The sequence below is a fragment of the Aedes albopictus genome, chromosome 1 (assembly GCF_035046485.1).
Source record: "Aedes albopictus strain Foshan chromosome 1, AalbF5, whole genome shotgun sequence".
In the NCBI taxonomy this organism is placed as follows: Eukaryota; Metazoa; Arthropoda; class Insecta; order Diptera; family Culicidae; genus Aedes; species Aedes albopictus.
In genome coordinates, this window is record NC_085136.1 from 318,033,715 (window position 1) to 318,049,559 (window position 15,845).

At 38.0% G+C, this 15,845-nt stretch overlaps 1 protein-coding gene across 1 annotated transcript in view; it reads left to right on the forward strand.

Annotated features, from left to right (window-relative positions):
• The first annotated feature begins 357 nt into the window (after positions 1 to 357).
• LOC115264243 (intermembrane lipid transfer protein VPS13B-like) overlaps positions 358 to 15,845 on the forward strand; it is a 17,679-nt gene continuing 2,191 nt past the window's right edge. Inside the window, exons 1-2 of the mRNA XM_062861074.1 lie at positions 358 to 1,026; positions 15,827 to 15,842. Of these exons, the coding sequence (XP_062717058.1) occupies positions 762 to 1,026; positions 15,827 to 15,842 (281 nt within the window). The 5' untranslated portion in view covers positions 358 to 761. The remainder of the gene's footprint in view (positions 1,027 to 15,826; positions 15,843 to 15,845) is intronic.

Genomic DNA, 15,845 nt, shown 5'->3' on the forward strand with positions numbered 1-15,845 from the left:
TAAAGTCTTATAAAGAGTGTTACGCCCGTTTGTCTGTTTGTCGACTCCCCAACGCATGAATCCCAATGTTTTTATTTTATATTATTTTATTTTATGTTTAATGTTTTTCCAGATGATTTTCGTAAACATTTTCTCACTGTGTTCCCGAGATTGCACACAATCACTCAGCCATTTCATTCCATCACGCAGCCAAATTGGGTCGAAAAAAAAAACAAAAAACCTCTTCGCTCAACCCCCTTTTCGACCACCGGCGAACCGAACCCCTTGTTTGTTTTTCCCCGTTTTCTGACGTTTCTCCTCCGTTTCGTTACAAAACAAACCGTCTCACCCACACCTCACCCACAAACAAGAGCACGCGAAAACGCGACAAAAACATCACGCGATAATAATAAAACCGCCGCAATACAAAGAAGAAACCCATTCTTCTGTCGTCGTCGACGTCGTCTGCCGTCCGTCAGACGTGTGAAGACTGCCTCCGTGGAACGCGAGAAAAAAATAATTATTGCCCGTGTTATCAACATTTTTATCGGGAGCTTTGTGCTGAAGAAAAAATCCTTCAAAGTGTGGTTTAGTCACCGATTTTACGAACTTTGCGTGCTATCCAGTGAATGTGATCTGTGGTGAGCGGCGAAAGCGTTGAACTTTGTGTCGATTTGCGTTCGAAACGGAGGAACACCATCAGCAGCCAAAAAGTCCCGTTATGTTTTGGTTTTGAGTGAATTTTCGGTCGTAATCGAGGAACAGCAAAATCACGCGAAAATATGTTTAAAATCGAGTCCTACATCACACCCATTATCCTAAGCTACGTGGAGAAGTATGTGAAAAACATCCGGCCGGAGGATTCGCAGGTGTCCCTGTGGGGTGGCGAGGTGGTCTTCCAGAATCTGGACCTGAAGCTGGACGTGCTGGAGGAGGAGCTGTCGCTGCCGTTCCAGTTCCTGTCGGGGCACATCCATGAGCTGGCGATTCGCGTGCCGTGGACCAAGATTGCCTCGGAACCGATCGTCATCACGATCAATACGATTGGTGAGTTTGAGGGATGGGATGGGCATACAGTTATTGCCGGGATTCTTTATTGAGAATCTTCCACGATTCCTGAGTTCCTACGGATTTTTTTGGACTTTATCACGAGAATATTACAGAATTTCTTCCTTAGTTTTTTTTCCGGTATTGGTCCCAGAGTCTCTCGTGTGATTTTTCTCCGATGAATTTCTTCCAGGATTTATCCCAAGATCTCCACAAGAGTTTCTCCCAGAATATCTCAGTTGTTGTCGAAAAATTCCTCCTAGAGTTTCTTTTAAGACTTATCTTGAAAACATAATAGGTATACAAAAAAATCCAACAGGGTGTCGTAACTAATAAAATTACAATTACAAAACACTTCGCGAACCCTTCCGGTGTTCATCTTGGGAATTCCCCCAGAAATCTTTCCAGAATTTTCCTAGAGTTTCTACAGGAGTTATATCGGAGATTTCTATTAGAGCTCCTTCAAAGATTTCCTAGAGTTTTTGGCAAATTTTTCTTCAAGAGTTCCTTCCGGGACTTATTACGATGTTCCTCCTGTAGCTTCTTCAAGAAATTTCCGTTAGTTTTCTTCTAGTCTATCCAGAGATTTCTACGGGAGTTTCAGGTAGGATAGTTCCTAAACTTTCTCGCATGCTTTCTTTTGAAGTTTCATTCGAGATTTCTCTTGGAGTTTCTACTGATTCTCTCTGAAGATTACTTCCGGCGTTGGTCCTTGAATGTCTCTCAGAGTTTTTCTAGACTTTCTTCTAAGATTTTCACCGGATTTCTTTTTGGAATTTCTGCAGGAGCTAATGCTGATATTTTCTGATAGACTTCTACCGGGTTTTTTTTTGTCAGAGCTTTTTTTCAGGCTTTACCTCGTAGTTGTTTACAGAATTGCTTGCAGTGATCCTCCTGAGACTATTTTTCACAGATTTTCTCGGGATTATTCTTCGAATTTTTGTCGAGATCCCTAACGGAAATTGTCCCGAGATTTTGGGTTCTCCTTCTGAGATTTATTTAATAGTTACTCCCGGAAATATTCTTGAAGCTTTTTCTGATATGACTCCTGGAAAAACTTATGGAATTTGCTCTATGAAATTCCCAGAGAAACATCGGATGGAACCAAAATAAAATCTTGCGAAAAACTCTTATTGGAGAAATCTTGAGAGGAACATCGGAAGATAATGCATACTAACCCGTAGCTGACCCTAGCTACGCGACAACCATAGATACCTAAGTTGTTTTCTTGGTATTCGTTTCTGAAGTTCTCCCATAGATTCTCTCGGATTCAGTTTCCCAAGAAGTCTTACCGGGATTCTTCCAAAATTCCTAATTTTGGACTGATTTCTTCTGGAACTTAAAAGCCTGCTCCAGAAGTTATCAGTCGAAAATTAGGAATCGTCCAGAAATTCTAACTTTGATACCTCCATGAATTCATCTAGGATTTTCCCCTTACATTCGTGTTGGAATTCTTCCGGGAAATCTTCCTGGAACTCCTACTGAAATTCCTGCTTTGATTCCTTTAAAGGCTCCTCCATGGATTCCTCCAGATTACCTCTACCAATTCTTCCAGGGATTTTTCTGGGTATTTATTCAAGAAACTCCTCTTATTATTATTATTATTATTTATTTACGACACTTTAACATAGTAGGTATTCGTGTCGGGAAAAAGTCCTCTTAGAATTCTTCCAAAAGTTCATTATGGAGATTCTTACAGCAATTCCCCCCAAAGTGTAGAATTAGCTATAAGTTAAAATACACATTAATAAAAACAAAAAAAAAGCAATTCCCCCTAGGATTTTTTATAGAAATTTCTGTTGCACCGACTTTTCGAACCCTCTAAGCAGAATACCCTCTTCGGAAAAGTATAATCAGTTTCGTACCTTTTAATTTCGCCCTAATTGCTTATCCTTCGACAGACACGCGTATTTCGACTATCACTTGTAATCTTCCTCAGTGTCAGTTATCTGCAGTGCGAAACTGATTACACTCATTCGAAGTAGAAATTCCTATTATGAGATACCACCCGGAATTATGCAATGGAGTCCTTTAGGTTATTTCGCTAGGAATTCCCTCAAAGATTTTATCCAGGTACTCCAGGAACTCTTGGCTTTCCTCCAGGAATTCCAGCTGGGATTACACCAGCAACTCCTTCTGTGATTCTAGGACCAGCAGTTTACCCTAGGACTCCTCCTGAAATTCTTACTCTGATACATACATACAGGAACGCTACCAAAGAATTGGCATTCCTGTAGGAATTCCTTCGGTAATTCTACCAGGGATTTCTCCAAGGATTCATCTTGGAATTCTCCCAAAGATTTTTAACCGGGATTCCTCCAAAAAATTTCCCATTGACTTCCTTCTGGAACTCCTCTTGGCCTTCCTCCAGGAATCACAGCTGAAAAAATGGCACTAGTTTTTGACAGGGATTCTGCAGAATTTCTTTCCAGAACTGTTTTCAGAGGTTTTCCCGATATTGCCCCCACACTGCCGTGTACAGCATAGTTGTCCCAAATTCTATGGGAATCCTTATAACCATTGGGACAACTATGCAGCACATGGCAGCACAGTCCCTCGTGGGATTTTCGCGGAATTCCTCCTGCGCCTTGCCCAAAGACATTGTTTGATATTTCTGCCAATATTTATCCTGGTGATCTCCACAAGAGTTTCTCTCTTTGTTGCGGGATTTCTCCTAGAGGTTTTATAGGGATTCCTCTTGAATATTTTCCCCAATTCCTTCCGGCTTTCGTCATGGGATTTCCCCAGAAGATCTTATCAGGGTTTCTTCCAGAGTTGCTACCGGAAATATTCCTAGAATTTCTACTTGAAGCATTTGAACGTAAAAGGTTTTAAGGGCTTTTACACAAATCTACTGGTTTTCTTCCCGAAGTTTCTCCAAATTTCCGTGAGCTTTCTTCTAGAGTTCTCTCTGGATTTCTACAGGAGTTACAGCTTTGATAATTCCTAAAGGTACACACGGGGTTTCTTTTAAAGATTCACTTGAGATTTCTCTAAGAGTTCTGCCGAGATTTTTCTCTTTTATTTGCCTAATCAATAGGCCTAACTATTTTTTTTTTTTCCTTCTGGGATTTCTTCTGGAGCTATTGCTGATATTTCTCATAGAGTTCTTTCCGTTTTTGTTCAGCGATTTTTCTAGGCTTTTCTGCGTAGTTGTTTACCGGATTTGTTGCAGTTGACTTTTTCGGGATTATTCCCACAGTTTTTCCCAGAGTCCCTACCCGTAAATGTTTTAAGATTCTTGATGCTAGTTCAGGGATTCCTTCAATAGTTGCTCTTTGATTTCTTGTAGGGATTTTTCAATTAGTTTGTCTCGGAATAACTCCGGAGATAATTTACGAAACTCCTTGTAAGAAATTTCAGAAGACATGTCGGAAAGAGTGCAAGTGAAATCTTGCGAGAAACTCCAAAGAGGCTTATTTAAAAAATCTCGTGAAGAACTCGGAAGAAATCCTGACAAATACTGAGATGTTTCGAAAAATAGTTGTGGGAGCAATCTCAGCAGGAAACAATAAGAAAATTCAAGGAGGAACTGTGGAAACCTGTAAGAGAAATCCCATAAAGAGATCAAGAAAAAAATATTGGTAACCCATCTGGAAAAAATCTCTGGAAGAACTTCTGCAAAAATCCCGAACTGTTGGAAAGTTGTTCCGATAAACTACTGGAAGAAATTTCTGATGGAACTTTGCATAAATTTTTAAAGTATCTCCGGGAGGAATCCAGCAAGAAACATATTGGGAAACCTTTGGAAGAAATGCTAGGATCAACTTTTCGGGATTGATGAAGGAACATCGAACAATTCTCGGAATGAACTATTCATGGGAGCCAATACGTAATAAACCTCTGGATGAAAATTTTGATAAATTATTCATCAAAAAACACATGTGATGAATTCTGTGAGAAACTGCGAAAGAATTTAAAGGAGAAATTGTGGTAGAAATCCGATGAGGAATTCAGCACAGAAAAACAAACATCAAAGTTCAGTTAAACTGAACATTTTCAAGCATCCGCTATCATTTTGCATACATGAAAACCTGGAGGACGGTGTAGCCAAGCTCAACTACATCCCAACCTTTAGCCAACCGGCAGATAGATTCACCAAACCAATGACGAAGCAGACCCAGGAGAAGTTCTGTCGTTTGATAGGCGTCGCAAATTAGGGAGAAGTGATGTATAGTAACCCGCGACTGACCTTTGCTACGCGACGAACATAGATACATACCAAAGTTGTTCATTTGTAATAACCCGTGAGAAAGTATTAGGGGAATCAAGAGGAACACTAAAAACTTCTAAGAGAAATCTCGGAAGGAACTACGTATGAAATCTAGGATTGATCCATGAAATTCAAGAGAAATATCGGAAACCTGTCTGGAAGAAATCTCTAGGAGAACTTCAGCAAAAAATCTCGCAAAAATCCTAAAAGAAACTGTTTTTAAACATGAATGTTGTTGTTTTTTCGGATAACCAACCGAAATGGTATGTTAGACATACGTAATGCCTGAAGCTCATAGGCACAATATGTGTTGAAAAATGGACAAATTGAGTGGAAAAATTGTGAAAAAAGTCCACGTAGTTCTGGTGGGGTTTGAACCCACGTCTCCCAAAGTTCGCTAGACAGGGCGCGTTAACCAACTCCGCCACAGAACAAGTAACAATTCTGTGAAGTAGAAAACCAACCTGAATCCAACGCCCACCTTACCCCACGTTCTTTCTTCGCAATTTTAAAGCTATCCCGAAACCCCTCCTGAAGGAACTTAAGATAAATTTTGGATCTACGGGAGGAACTCAGCGATAAACTCTGACAAATATCTGAAGAGATCGCATGAGGAAATACTAGAAGAATCCCTAGATTGATTCCTTGGAGGAAATTCTTGAGAAATTCCCGGAAGAATTCTGGGAGGAATGCCTAGAAAAATTTCAGAAGAAATCTCTTGAGGAATTCCTAGCGGAAATCTTAGAGAAATTTCAGAAGGCATCCTTGGAGGAATTCTTGGAGAAATCCCTGATGGAATTCCTGGAGGAATCCCTGAAGCAATCCCTGGGAAAATCCCTAGACAGAATCCTGGAGGAATGCCTGGAGAAACTTCTGGAAAAAATCCTGGCATAATTCCTGGAAGAATTCTGGGGTGAGACCCAACAGGATTTCCTGGTGAAATTCCTGATGGGATTTCTTGGATGAATTTTTAGAGCAATCTCTGGAGATAATCGTGGAGGTATTCCTGGAAAAATTTCCAGAGAAATTCTGGGATTAATTGCTAAAGAAATTTCTGAAAAAAAAATCCTAGAGAAATTCCTTAAGAAATTCCTGGAGGAATTGCTGACGTAATTTTTGAGAGATGTCCTGGAGCAATTCCTAGAGAAATTGCTGGAGAAATTCCTGAAGAAATTCTTGGGGTATTTCCTGGAGAATTCCTGGAATTCCTGGATAAAATCCTGGAGGAATGCCTGGCAGAATTCTTGGAGATTTTCCTTCAGGAATTGCTGAAGGTAGCTTTGGAATTCTTACAACAATTGCTGGATGAATTTTTGAGCGAAACTCTAGAGGAACTCTGGCCGAAATTTCTGAAAAATCTCCTGAGAAATTCCTGGAGGAATTTCTAGAAAATATTTGGAGAAATTCCTGGAGAAATCCTCGAAGGAATTTCTGAAGGAATCCTTGGAGAAATTCGTGGAGAAATCCCAGGAAAAATCCCTGAAGAAGTTCCTGCAGGAATTTTAAGCGGAATTCCTGGAGGAAAACCCAAAAGAATTATTGGAGGATTTCCTCAAAAAATCTAGAAGGTATACTAGAAGAAAATCCTTAAAATTATCTGAAGAAATCTCTGAAGGATTTCCCAAAGAAATTTTTGGATGATTAGCTGACATAATTTAGGATGGAATTCCTAGATTAATTCCTGGTAAAATTCCTGTAGGATTCGCTGAAGAAATTCCTGGAGTAATTCCACGAAGAAACCCTGGAAAAATTCCTGGATGAAATCCTGGAGGAATGCCTGCATGGATTTCTGAAACAGTCCCAGGAGAAACTCCTGGGGAATTTCTGGAGGAATATCTGGAGGAATTTCCGGAGGAATCGCTGAAAAAAAATCCTGGAGAAATCTCTGTAAGAATCCAAGGAGGAATCTTTGAAAGAATGCCTGGAAAATTTCCTGGAAGAATGCCTAGGAGAATTCCTGGTGGAATTCTTGGAGGATTCCCTGAAGTAATTCCTAGAGAAATCTTTGAATGAATTTCTGTAGGAGTCTCTAGAAAAAATCCTTGGAAGAAATCCTTGAAGATTTCCTGGATAAATTTCTGTAGAAATTCCTGATGGAGTTCTTGGAAGAATCCCGGAAGCAATTACAGAGGAATTTCTGGAGGAAGCTCTGAAGGAATGCATTGATGAAACCCTGGAGGGTATCTCGTAGGAATCTCTGAAAAAATCGTGTTACAAGTTTTGGAGGGATCCCTGGAGGATATCCTTGAGGAATGCCTGTAGGAGTTCCTGAATCAATCTACAGCAGAACTCCTGGAGAAATCTCTAAAGGTATTTCAGGCGAAATTTCTGGAGGAATCTCTAGATGAATTTCTGGAGGAATTTTGGAGAAATTCCTGCAGGAACTCCCAGGCGAACCCCTGGAGAAATTCCTAGACGAATTCCTGAAGAAATTGAATCTCTTAAGGAATTCGTAGAGGAATATCAGGAATAATTCCTAAAGAAATCGCAGATGGAATTCTTAGAGAAATTCTCGAAGAAAACTTAGAAGAGTTCCTGAAGAAATTCCAGAAGAAATCCCGGAAGTCGTTTCAAGAAGAATTCCTAAGGGAATCCCAAAACAGTTCCTGTAGAAAGTACCATAAAGAATACAAGGATGAATTTTTGAAGGAATCCTAAGAAGAGTTCCTGGGACTGGGAGAATCTTTGAAGAAATTTTTAAAATAAGTTGTTGCAGAAAGAATCACATAAGGAATTTGCGAGTTAAGCCCTAGAAATTCTTGGAGGAATCCATGTAGGCATCCTTGGAGGATATCCTACAGGAATGCTTGCAGGGATTAACGGAGAATCTCTAAAAATACTCCTGAAGAAATCTAGAAGAATACCTGGTGGAATTTCTGGAGGAAACTCTAGAGGCATTTCTGAAGGAATCAATGGATAAATTTTTAGGGGAGTCCCTGCAGCATTTCCCAGAGGAATCTCGAGAATAATTTCTGGACGAATCTCTGAAGAAATTCGTGGAGGAATCCCTTGACAAATTCCTGGAAGAAAAGTTCTGTCGCTGCTGCCGTCCTGTATAGACGGAGGCAAGTGTGCGCTTTGGATTGCTTTGTGCTTGCCAACAGCGTGCGTTCGCTGTTAGGTAGTCCGTTTTGTTCTCGGTCGTTCACACCAGTTCGCTTCGCTCGATAGCGCTTTCGGTGCGTAGAAATAACATTTAATTATCGTTATGACCGAGTTGATTCTGAACACCGTGCAGTTCCGTTTCTCGGTGGGTAGTTCTGGGGGTGAACCCGGAAGAAACTGTTAAGAAAAACAAAGAAGGAACTCTGTAAACTCCGAATAAACTATGAACGAAATGCATTAATAAAATCTAACACAAATTTCGGAAACCTCTCTGGAAGAAACCCCTGGAAGAACTCCTGCAATAATCTCGCAAAAATCCCGAGATGTTAAAAATAGTAGGGTGCGGGCACCGGTTTTGGCCAGTCTAAGGGAAATCATTTTTATAAAAATAACCAATAATCCCATGAAAACAACCAATGCGTCAAATAAAAGGTTTCAATCTATATTTTGAAGGAAAAATGCAGAAATCAAGCCAATACTTGATTTTTGTATTAAAAGTGGCACTGGCCAAAATAGAAGCTCTGCCGCAGTTTTGGCCATGTTCTTAAGTTTGGTTTCTATTTTGGCCAATCACGTGTATTTCTTATGGGAGTGGCCAAATTAGAAGCACCCTGGCCAAAATAGATATATGGGAGCAGATTTTTTAAGGAAATATATTTTTTTCTTCCAGTTTTTAATCAAAATGTGTGGTTTTCACAGCTGTAATCATCATATTGTATTAGGATCTACTAGTAAAAATTAAATTTACGCCGGTTTAGATCGCAAAAGGCTCAATACCGCACTATGGCCAAAACTCCGGACTGGCCAAAACTGAAGCTTCTACCCTATCCCGGAAAACCACTAATGGAAGGATATCTGGGATAAATCCAGCGAGAAACTCTGGAAGCATATCTTCTTCTTCTTCTTCTTCTTCCTCTCTGATGCCGTCGAATTGATGACAGCATATTTAAGGGCGTAGTTGCCAAGACTATAATGCCCTGCTATCTCTTTACCATTTCGTTTTTAGGCTTGATGCGACTCATTCTTTTTCGTGTTCCCCAAAATAACCGTATAAATACATTTTGCTTTTTAATTATTTTTTTTTCTACTTCGATTTCGCGTAAATTATTACAGTTCAACTTTAATCATTTTTAAAAATTCAGTGACTTCTATAAAAAAAATCTACGTTTTTAGTTTTGAAAAGCTCTAAAAGGTTTCTGAATTTGCAATCAAAAGTAAAATTAGATCTAATTCGCCCATACTTTGGGCAGTGCAATATAATGTGGTCTCCAGTTTCAGGTTCATACAAAGATCACAGTTTTCATCCTGTACTATTTTCATTTGTGCCTTCCAAAATTTTGAAAAATTGTGTCCGGTTAGTAATCTATTGAGTAGTCTAGTTTGTTCGTTTGATAATTGTTTGTCAAAAAACCATGCTTTCGCTTCTATTTTATCCTGAAATTTAAAAAATAATTTCCCTTTTTCTTGTGCATATTGTTGATACCAAAAATTACTATTGTCAATTAATATATGTTTAAACTTCCAAAAAGCATCTTTGATTAATATTTGATTATTTTTGGTTACGCTTTCGGTCAAACTATGTTTCGCTAAACAATCAGCAATTTCATTGCCTGCTATTTGAACATGACTAGGAATCCACTGAATACTAGTTTTCCAAAATATTGCTCTATTTATAATTTCAACTATTATCTGAGGTACCGATTGTGAAATCAAAGCTTCTTCTAAAATTAAACACGCCGTTCTGGAATCAGTATAAATGACTGCAAAATTTAATTCTTGTTGTTCTATAATTTTAAGTGCTTCACTAATTGCAATGAGTTCAGCAGTTGCTATACTAGTCTCGTTTTGTAATTTATAAAAATATCTTGATTTAGCATACTCATTATATATACCTATACCACAAGTGTTCTGATCTTTAGAAGCATCAGTAAAAATTCTAGGTCTATTTTGAAATTTACCGTTCATCACACACAAAGCTGCCTGTTTTAATTGCATGGGATTCGTATTTTTTTAGAGGTAGTGATCATATCTAAACTTGAATAAATATCTAATAGTCTATCTTGTACATTTAGAACTATTGGTTTACAAGGTGAAATCATTTCAAAAATATGTCTGTATTTAACGAATATGCCTTCAAGATATGTTAATTTGTCAGTGTCAACATCTACAGGTAGAGAATTTAATTGATTTAAAATTATGCTGTTATGATGAACTATCCTGGCTATTTCTTTAGAGGCTATATATTCATGTCTTAATGCAATGGGCTGTTGGGCACTAATTGCCATTAATGAATTTAGTGGGGTAGTTTTTGTGCAACCTGTTATTTTTCTTAAGCATGTGTTATTAGTTGTTTCCAAAATTTTCCTATTTGTTTTTTTACTATTATTAAAAATTGTAGAGCCATATTCAATAATACTTCTGAAAATAGACTTGTAAATAGTAATCATAGTCTGAGGATGAGCGCCAAATTTTAAACTATTAATAACTTTAATCATATTTAAACGATCAACAATTTTAGATTTTGTATTCTTAATATGAATTCCAAAGCTTAAGTATTTATCTAAAGTTACACCTAAATACAAATGACATCTAACATTTCCAATATTTATATTATTGATTGTTATATTGAGTAAGTTATTGGAGTTCTGAAAAAGTATTATTTTAGTTTTATCGGGATTAATTTTAAAATTTAATTCAACCATCTGATGGCAAAAGTTATCAACTACAGTTTGCATTTTATGATTTAAACATTCTAAATTTTTAGCCCTTACTACAATACCAAAATCATCTGCATATTGTACTAATACTACATCTGTATCTTTATTTTTATGCAAATTCGATGTATAAATATTGAATAAAGTTGGTGACAAAACGTCTCCCTGAGGAAGACCATTGCTTACGAACTTCTCAATTTTTCCGGTTCTCGTGTTAAAAATTATTTTTCTATTTTTCAAAAACTGCGAAACCCACGAAGAAATTTCAGCTGGAAAGAAATTATTATGCATTATGTCAACAAGTTTATCGGTAACTACTGCATTGAAAGCATTTGACAAATCTAAAAAAATACAAGCTGTAACATAGTTTTGTCTCTTATTTTCTTTAATTGTGTTAACAAGATAATTAATACATGTAATTGTAGATAAATTTTTGCGAAAACCAAATGAAGTGTCAGGTAATATATTATTATGATATAGGAAAGATTGGATTTTTTCTAACACAGCACTATTCATGATTTTTGTTAAAGTCGGTACTAATGAAATTGGACGTTTACCATCTATTGTATTTTGATTTTTGCCTGGTTTAGGTATTGCTACTATTGTAATTGTTTTTAATGAGATGGGGAGATAACAATCTCTCCATATGGCATTTAATAATTTTACAATATTGATTTTAGTTTCTTCATTGAAAATCTTGAGGAGTTCGTAAGAAATTTTATCATCCCCAGGGCTAGACTTTCTTTTCTTAGTGTTAAGAATACTGTTGAATTTTCAAATAGTTAACAAATTATAGTTGATAGTATATTGCTCATCTGTTAAGTTAATTGGGTCGTTCAAGCCAAAATGTTTCTCTAGAAAACTGTTTGCCATATTTTCATTCTCGTAAATTATGTTATTAGTTTGTATTTTACTTTTTTTCCCTGTTAACCTATTAATTTTAAGCCATAGCTCTGAAGAATTCATCTGAGTATTAATAATGTTAACAAAATTTTGAAAATGTTTCTGCTTTGAATCTTTTTTTAGTTTATTGAATAAGGCTTGTTTTTTCTTCAAATCAATTAAATTCTCTAAACTAGAAGTTTTATTGAAAATAGAACGAGCTAGATTTTTTTCCTGCCAAGCTTTCTCAACTTCAGCTGACCACCAATACTTCGGAGTGTATTTACTAATCTTTTGATTCTGTTTAAGGTGAATATATGAAGAAGCCACACCTGGAATTTTCAAGAGCACAAATCTGACGAACCGAATGTCGGTTTGCGCTGAAAAGTTGATCGATTGGTCACCACCAGCGGGTAACCAATCGATCAACTTTTCAGCGCAAACCGATGTTCGGTTCTTCAGATTTGTGCTCTTGGAAATTCTAGGTCTGGCTTCGTCATATCTTCACCTTTAAGGTATCAAGAACTATTTTTTGCAAATCTTCAATTGATTTAAAATCCTCCGGTAAAACTTCAGCTAATTTTGCACGAATTTTTTTGTGATTGTAGACAAATTTTGGTTGAATTATTTGTGTATTATTATCAAATGTAAATTCAATTAGTAAATGATGGCTACCAATGCTATTGTCTGTTGTTTTCCAGTGTAGAAAATTATAAATATTGGCGGTTGCTAAAGTTAAGTCTATTGCTGTGGGATTTCTATTGTTTTGGATAGGAATAAAAGTCTTAGATTGATCATTTAAAAGAATTAAATTGCTACCATTTATATTGTCCAGAACAATTTCGCCTTTGGAGTCTTGAAAATCATTACCCCAGATTGTGGAATGTGCATTAAAATCACCGGCTACAATTACTTTTGAGAAATTTGTCAAATTTTGAAAAATGGATTTTAAATCTGTATCTAAATTGTTATTTGGAATTTGAGGTGAAATATAGATCGAAACCATAACCAAATCTAAACAAACTAACTTAACTATTACTATTTGTGTGAAATCAGATACTAATGGTGGATCAAGTTCAATGTACGCTAAATCTTTTCGTAAATAAATGGCACTTCCTCCGTAATTATCATATCTTGAATTAATAAACTTGTTATATCCTGCAATATTGTACTTACTACCAGATTCTTGCGATGTTTGAGTCCATGTTTCAGATAAAAAAGCGGCAGCATAGTTTTTGTCTATCAATGTGCGATGCAGTTCATCTTTGTTTTTGGTGACACTTTGTATATTGCACTGCACAAAGTTGAGTTTATTAGACATGTTTGCTGTGAATGTAAAAAGAAAAGAAAATTAGTGATTAAAGCTGAACTACATTTATAGTATAACATCATCAATGTTTAAAAACTTTTTCGATATTTCTTTTATTTTTTCGCGACCAATTTCGGTTATTTCAGGGGTTTGCATGAGGGCCGAATAGAAGCTCATTGCATTTGTCATTGCGCTTCGGTTGGCGTTCTCTTCTGCCTTTTTGTGCTTCTGCAATTGCTGTCTCCAATTTTTCCTTTTCGGTTACCGCAGCAGTGTTCTTCAGTCCGGTTCCATTGATCGATTTTTCTGGTTTTTCAGTTGACTGCACTGGTCTTGTTGCAATGTTTCGGTCTAGTCGGAGTCGCATCCTTTTTGACATTCCGCTTTCTCGTTCCGTTTGAGCAGGTTTTCTGTCTATCGCGGTCGTGGCGTTTCCCTCGTTCGGTCCTGTTCTCTTTGTGTATCGTCCAGCTGTCATTTTAGCGTAGCTTTCTTTGAGTACCGGGAATTCTTCATAGTTAGCCAGCAGATCGTATGAATTCTGTACTGGAACTGGAGCAACGAGCTCCCGCGCTTCCACGTACGTCAAACACTTTTTGGCCATCATCGCATTTATGCTCGCTTGTCGCATTCGTTCGGGGCAGTTTGGATCCGTCGTTCGGTGGCTGCTAGATCGGCAATGGAAACACTTCACTTCCTCCGTGCAGTTTCGAAACTGTTCCTCCTCCGGAAAATGGATTCGGGCACATCGATCACACCGCTGTCGTCCTCTGCAGTTCGTCGCCTTGTGGTTGAATCTGTGGCAGTTCGAGCAGAACTGCACCTTCCGAATGAACGGGTTGACTTTGCAGGTTGTTCCAAAAACTCTGATCTTCTCCGGTAGGTATTTCGTGCGGAACGTCACACTCACCCTGTTGCTCGGTTGCTTGGCTCCATCGACGTATCGGGACAATCGGAACACGCTCATTACAGGTGCTGGGCTCTCAATGTCACCCAGGATCTCCTCTTCCGTAATCTCTGTTGGAATGCCTGCTAGTACTCCGGAAATGCACACGAGGTGTCGTGGCACGTATGCGCTGTATCCTGCCTGCTTCAAACTTTCGTCATCTACCATCGCATTAGCCGCCGTCATGTAGCTCATGAAAACGATTATCTTGCTTCTGCCGAGATATTTCATCTCAGTTAGGCTTCTGCGGTATTTTTCCGATTTCCTCAGCCATGCACCTAGTGTGAATTTGTTGATTTTTTTGCTCTTGTCCGTCAACTCCACATAGACACGGTACGGTGCGAAGTCGTTCCTCGTGTACAGGTACTTTTCCCGTTCTACTTCCATGTTGTCGTTTCCAGTGGTGGACTTGTTGCCTGGATTAGGGTTCGCCATTTTGTTTTTTCTTACAGCTCCCGGATCCGGAGGTTGGCCACCTCCGCCTCCTTCCGCCATCTTGAATCCGCCGAAACTTCTCCGATCACTTTTGATTGGTTTTCCAACCTTTTCTCTGAATAATTCACAACAATTCACTAAAGCGTCACTTAATAAAGTCTGTATGCCAGGAAAAAACAAGTTTTCGCTCACACCAATCCCAAATTTATCAAAAATTAATGCACCAAAACTCGCACCAACAGATTTGATAACCACGCGCTACCACGTTCTCAAATCGAATGATGGAAGCATATCAGGAAACCACCAAATAATCTTGGAAGGATCTATTTATGAAAGCAATTACCTTAAAAATCTTACGATGGTAATTTGGAAAGCAGGATAAAGCCAGAAAAAAACCACCGGTGGTAAATTCACAGAAGAACTCTTGGGAAAATTTTTGTTAGAAACTACGAAGAAAATTAAAGTAACAATTGCGGTATAAATTCATGGAGAAATCCGGGAAAGAATTCAAGTAAGAATCATGTAGAGATTTTGAAAGAATTCCTTGTAGGAATGTCGGTTCGAATTCTGGATAGATTAGCATTTAAAATTCTAAACAAATCTCTAAACGGATTTCTAATCCTTGAAAGAGTTTTTGTGAAGTATTAATCGGAATGTCGAAGATAATAGGTACCTACCATCCGTTTTTATCCAAAATTGTTGATATGCTTCCGGCAAATCCAGGGTCTTTGCAGAAGTACTTACTACACGGAACTACAAATCAACCCAAATTTAAGTTGTTTTGACGCAATCCCGGTCTTCCGTGGAATAACTCAAATTTGCGTCAAACAGCGAAAGTGGTGAGTGAGTAGTTCTCGTTTGAGAGCGGCAAAAAAATTAACCCACTGGTAAGTTATTTTCACCCAACGGAGGCCTCAAATGACGCAAATTTGGGTTAACTCAAGAAAACCCAAATTTGGCTTCTTCCACGGAAGAGCAGCGGATGCGTCGGTGCTTCTCTCTTTGTTTTCGACAACATTGCGGTGGGGCGAGGGAGAAAACAACCCAACTTTGAGTTAAAACTAAAAGCAGTTTAGCCAAATTTGAGTTTTTAAAACTTATTCTTTGGGTTTTAATATTTTTCCGTGTATGTTTATTCCTATTTTTTTTTTTCTAATAAAGTTCCCTCTTTTCCACTTGTCTATTCCAATTTGCAGAGTTTGTCCTGAAGCTGCA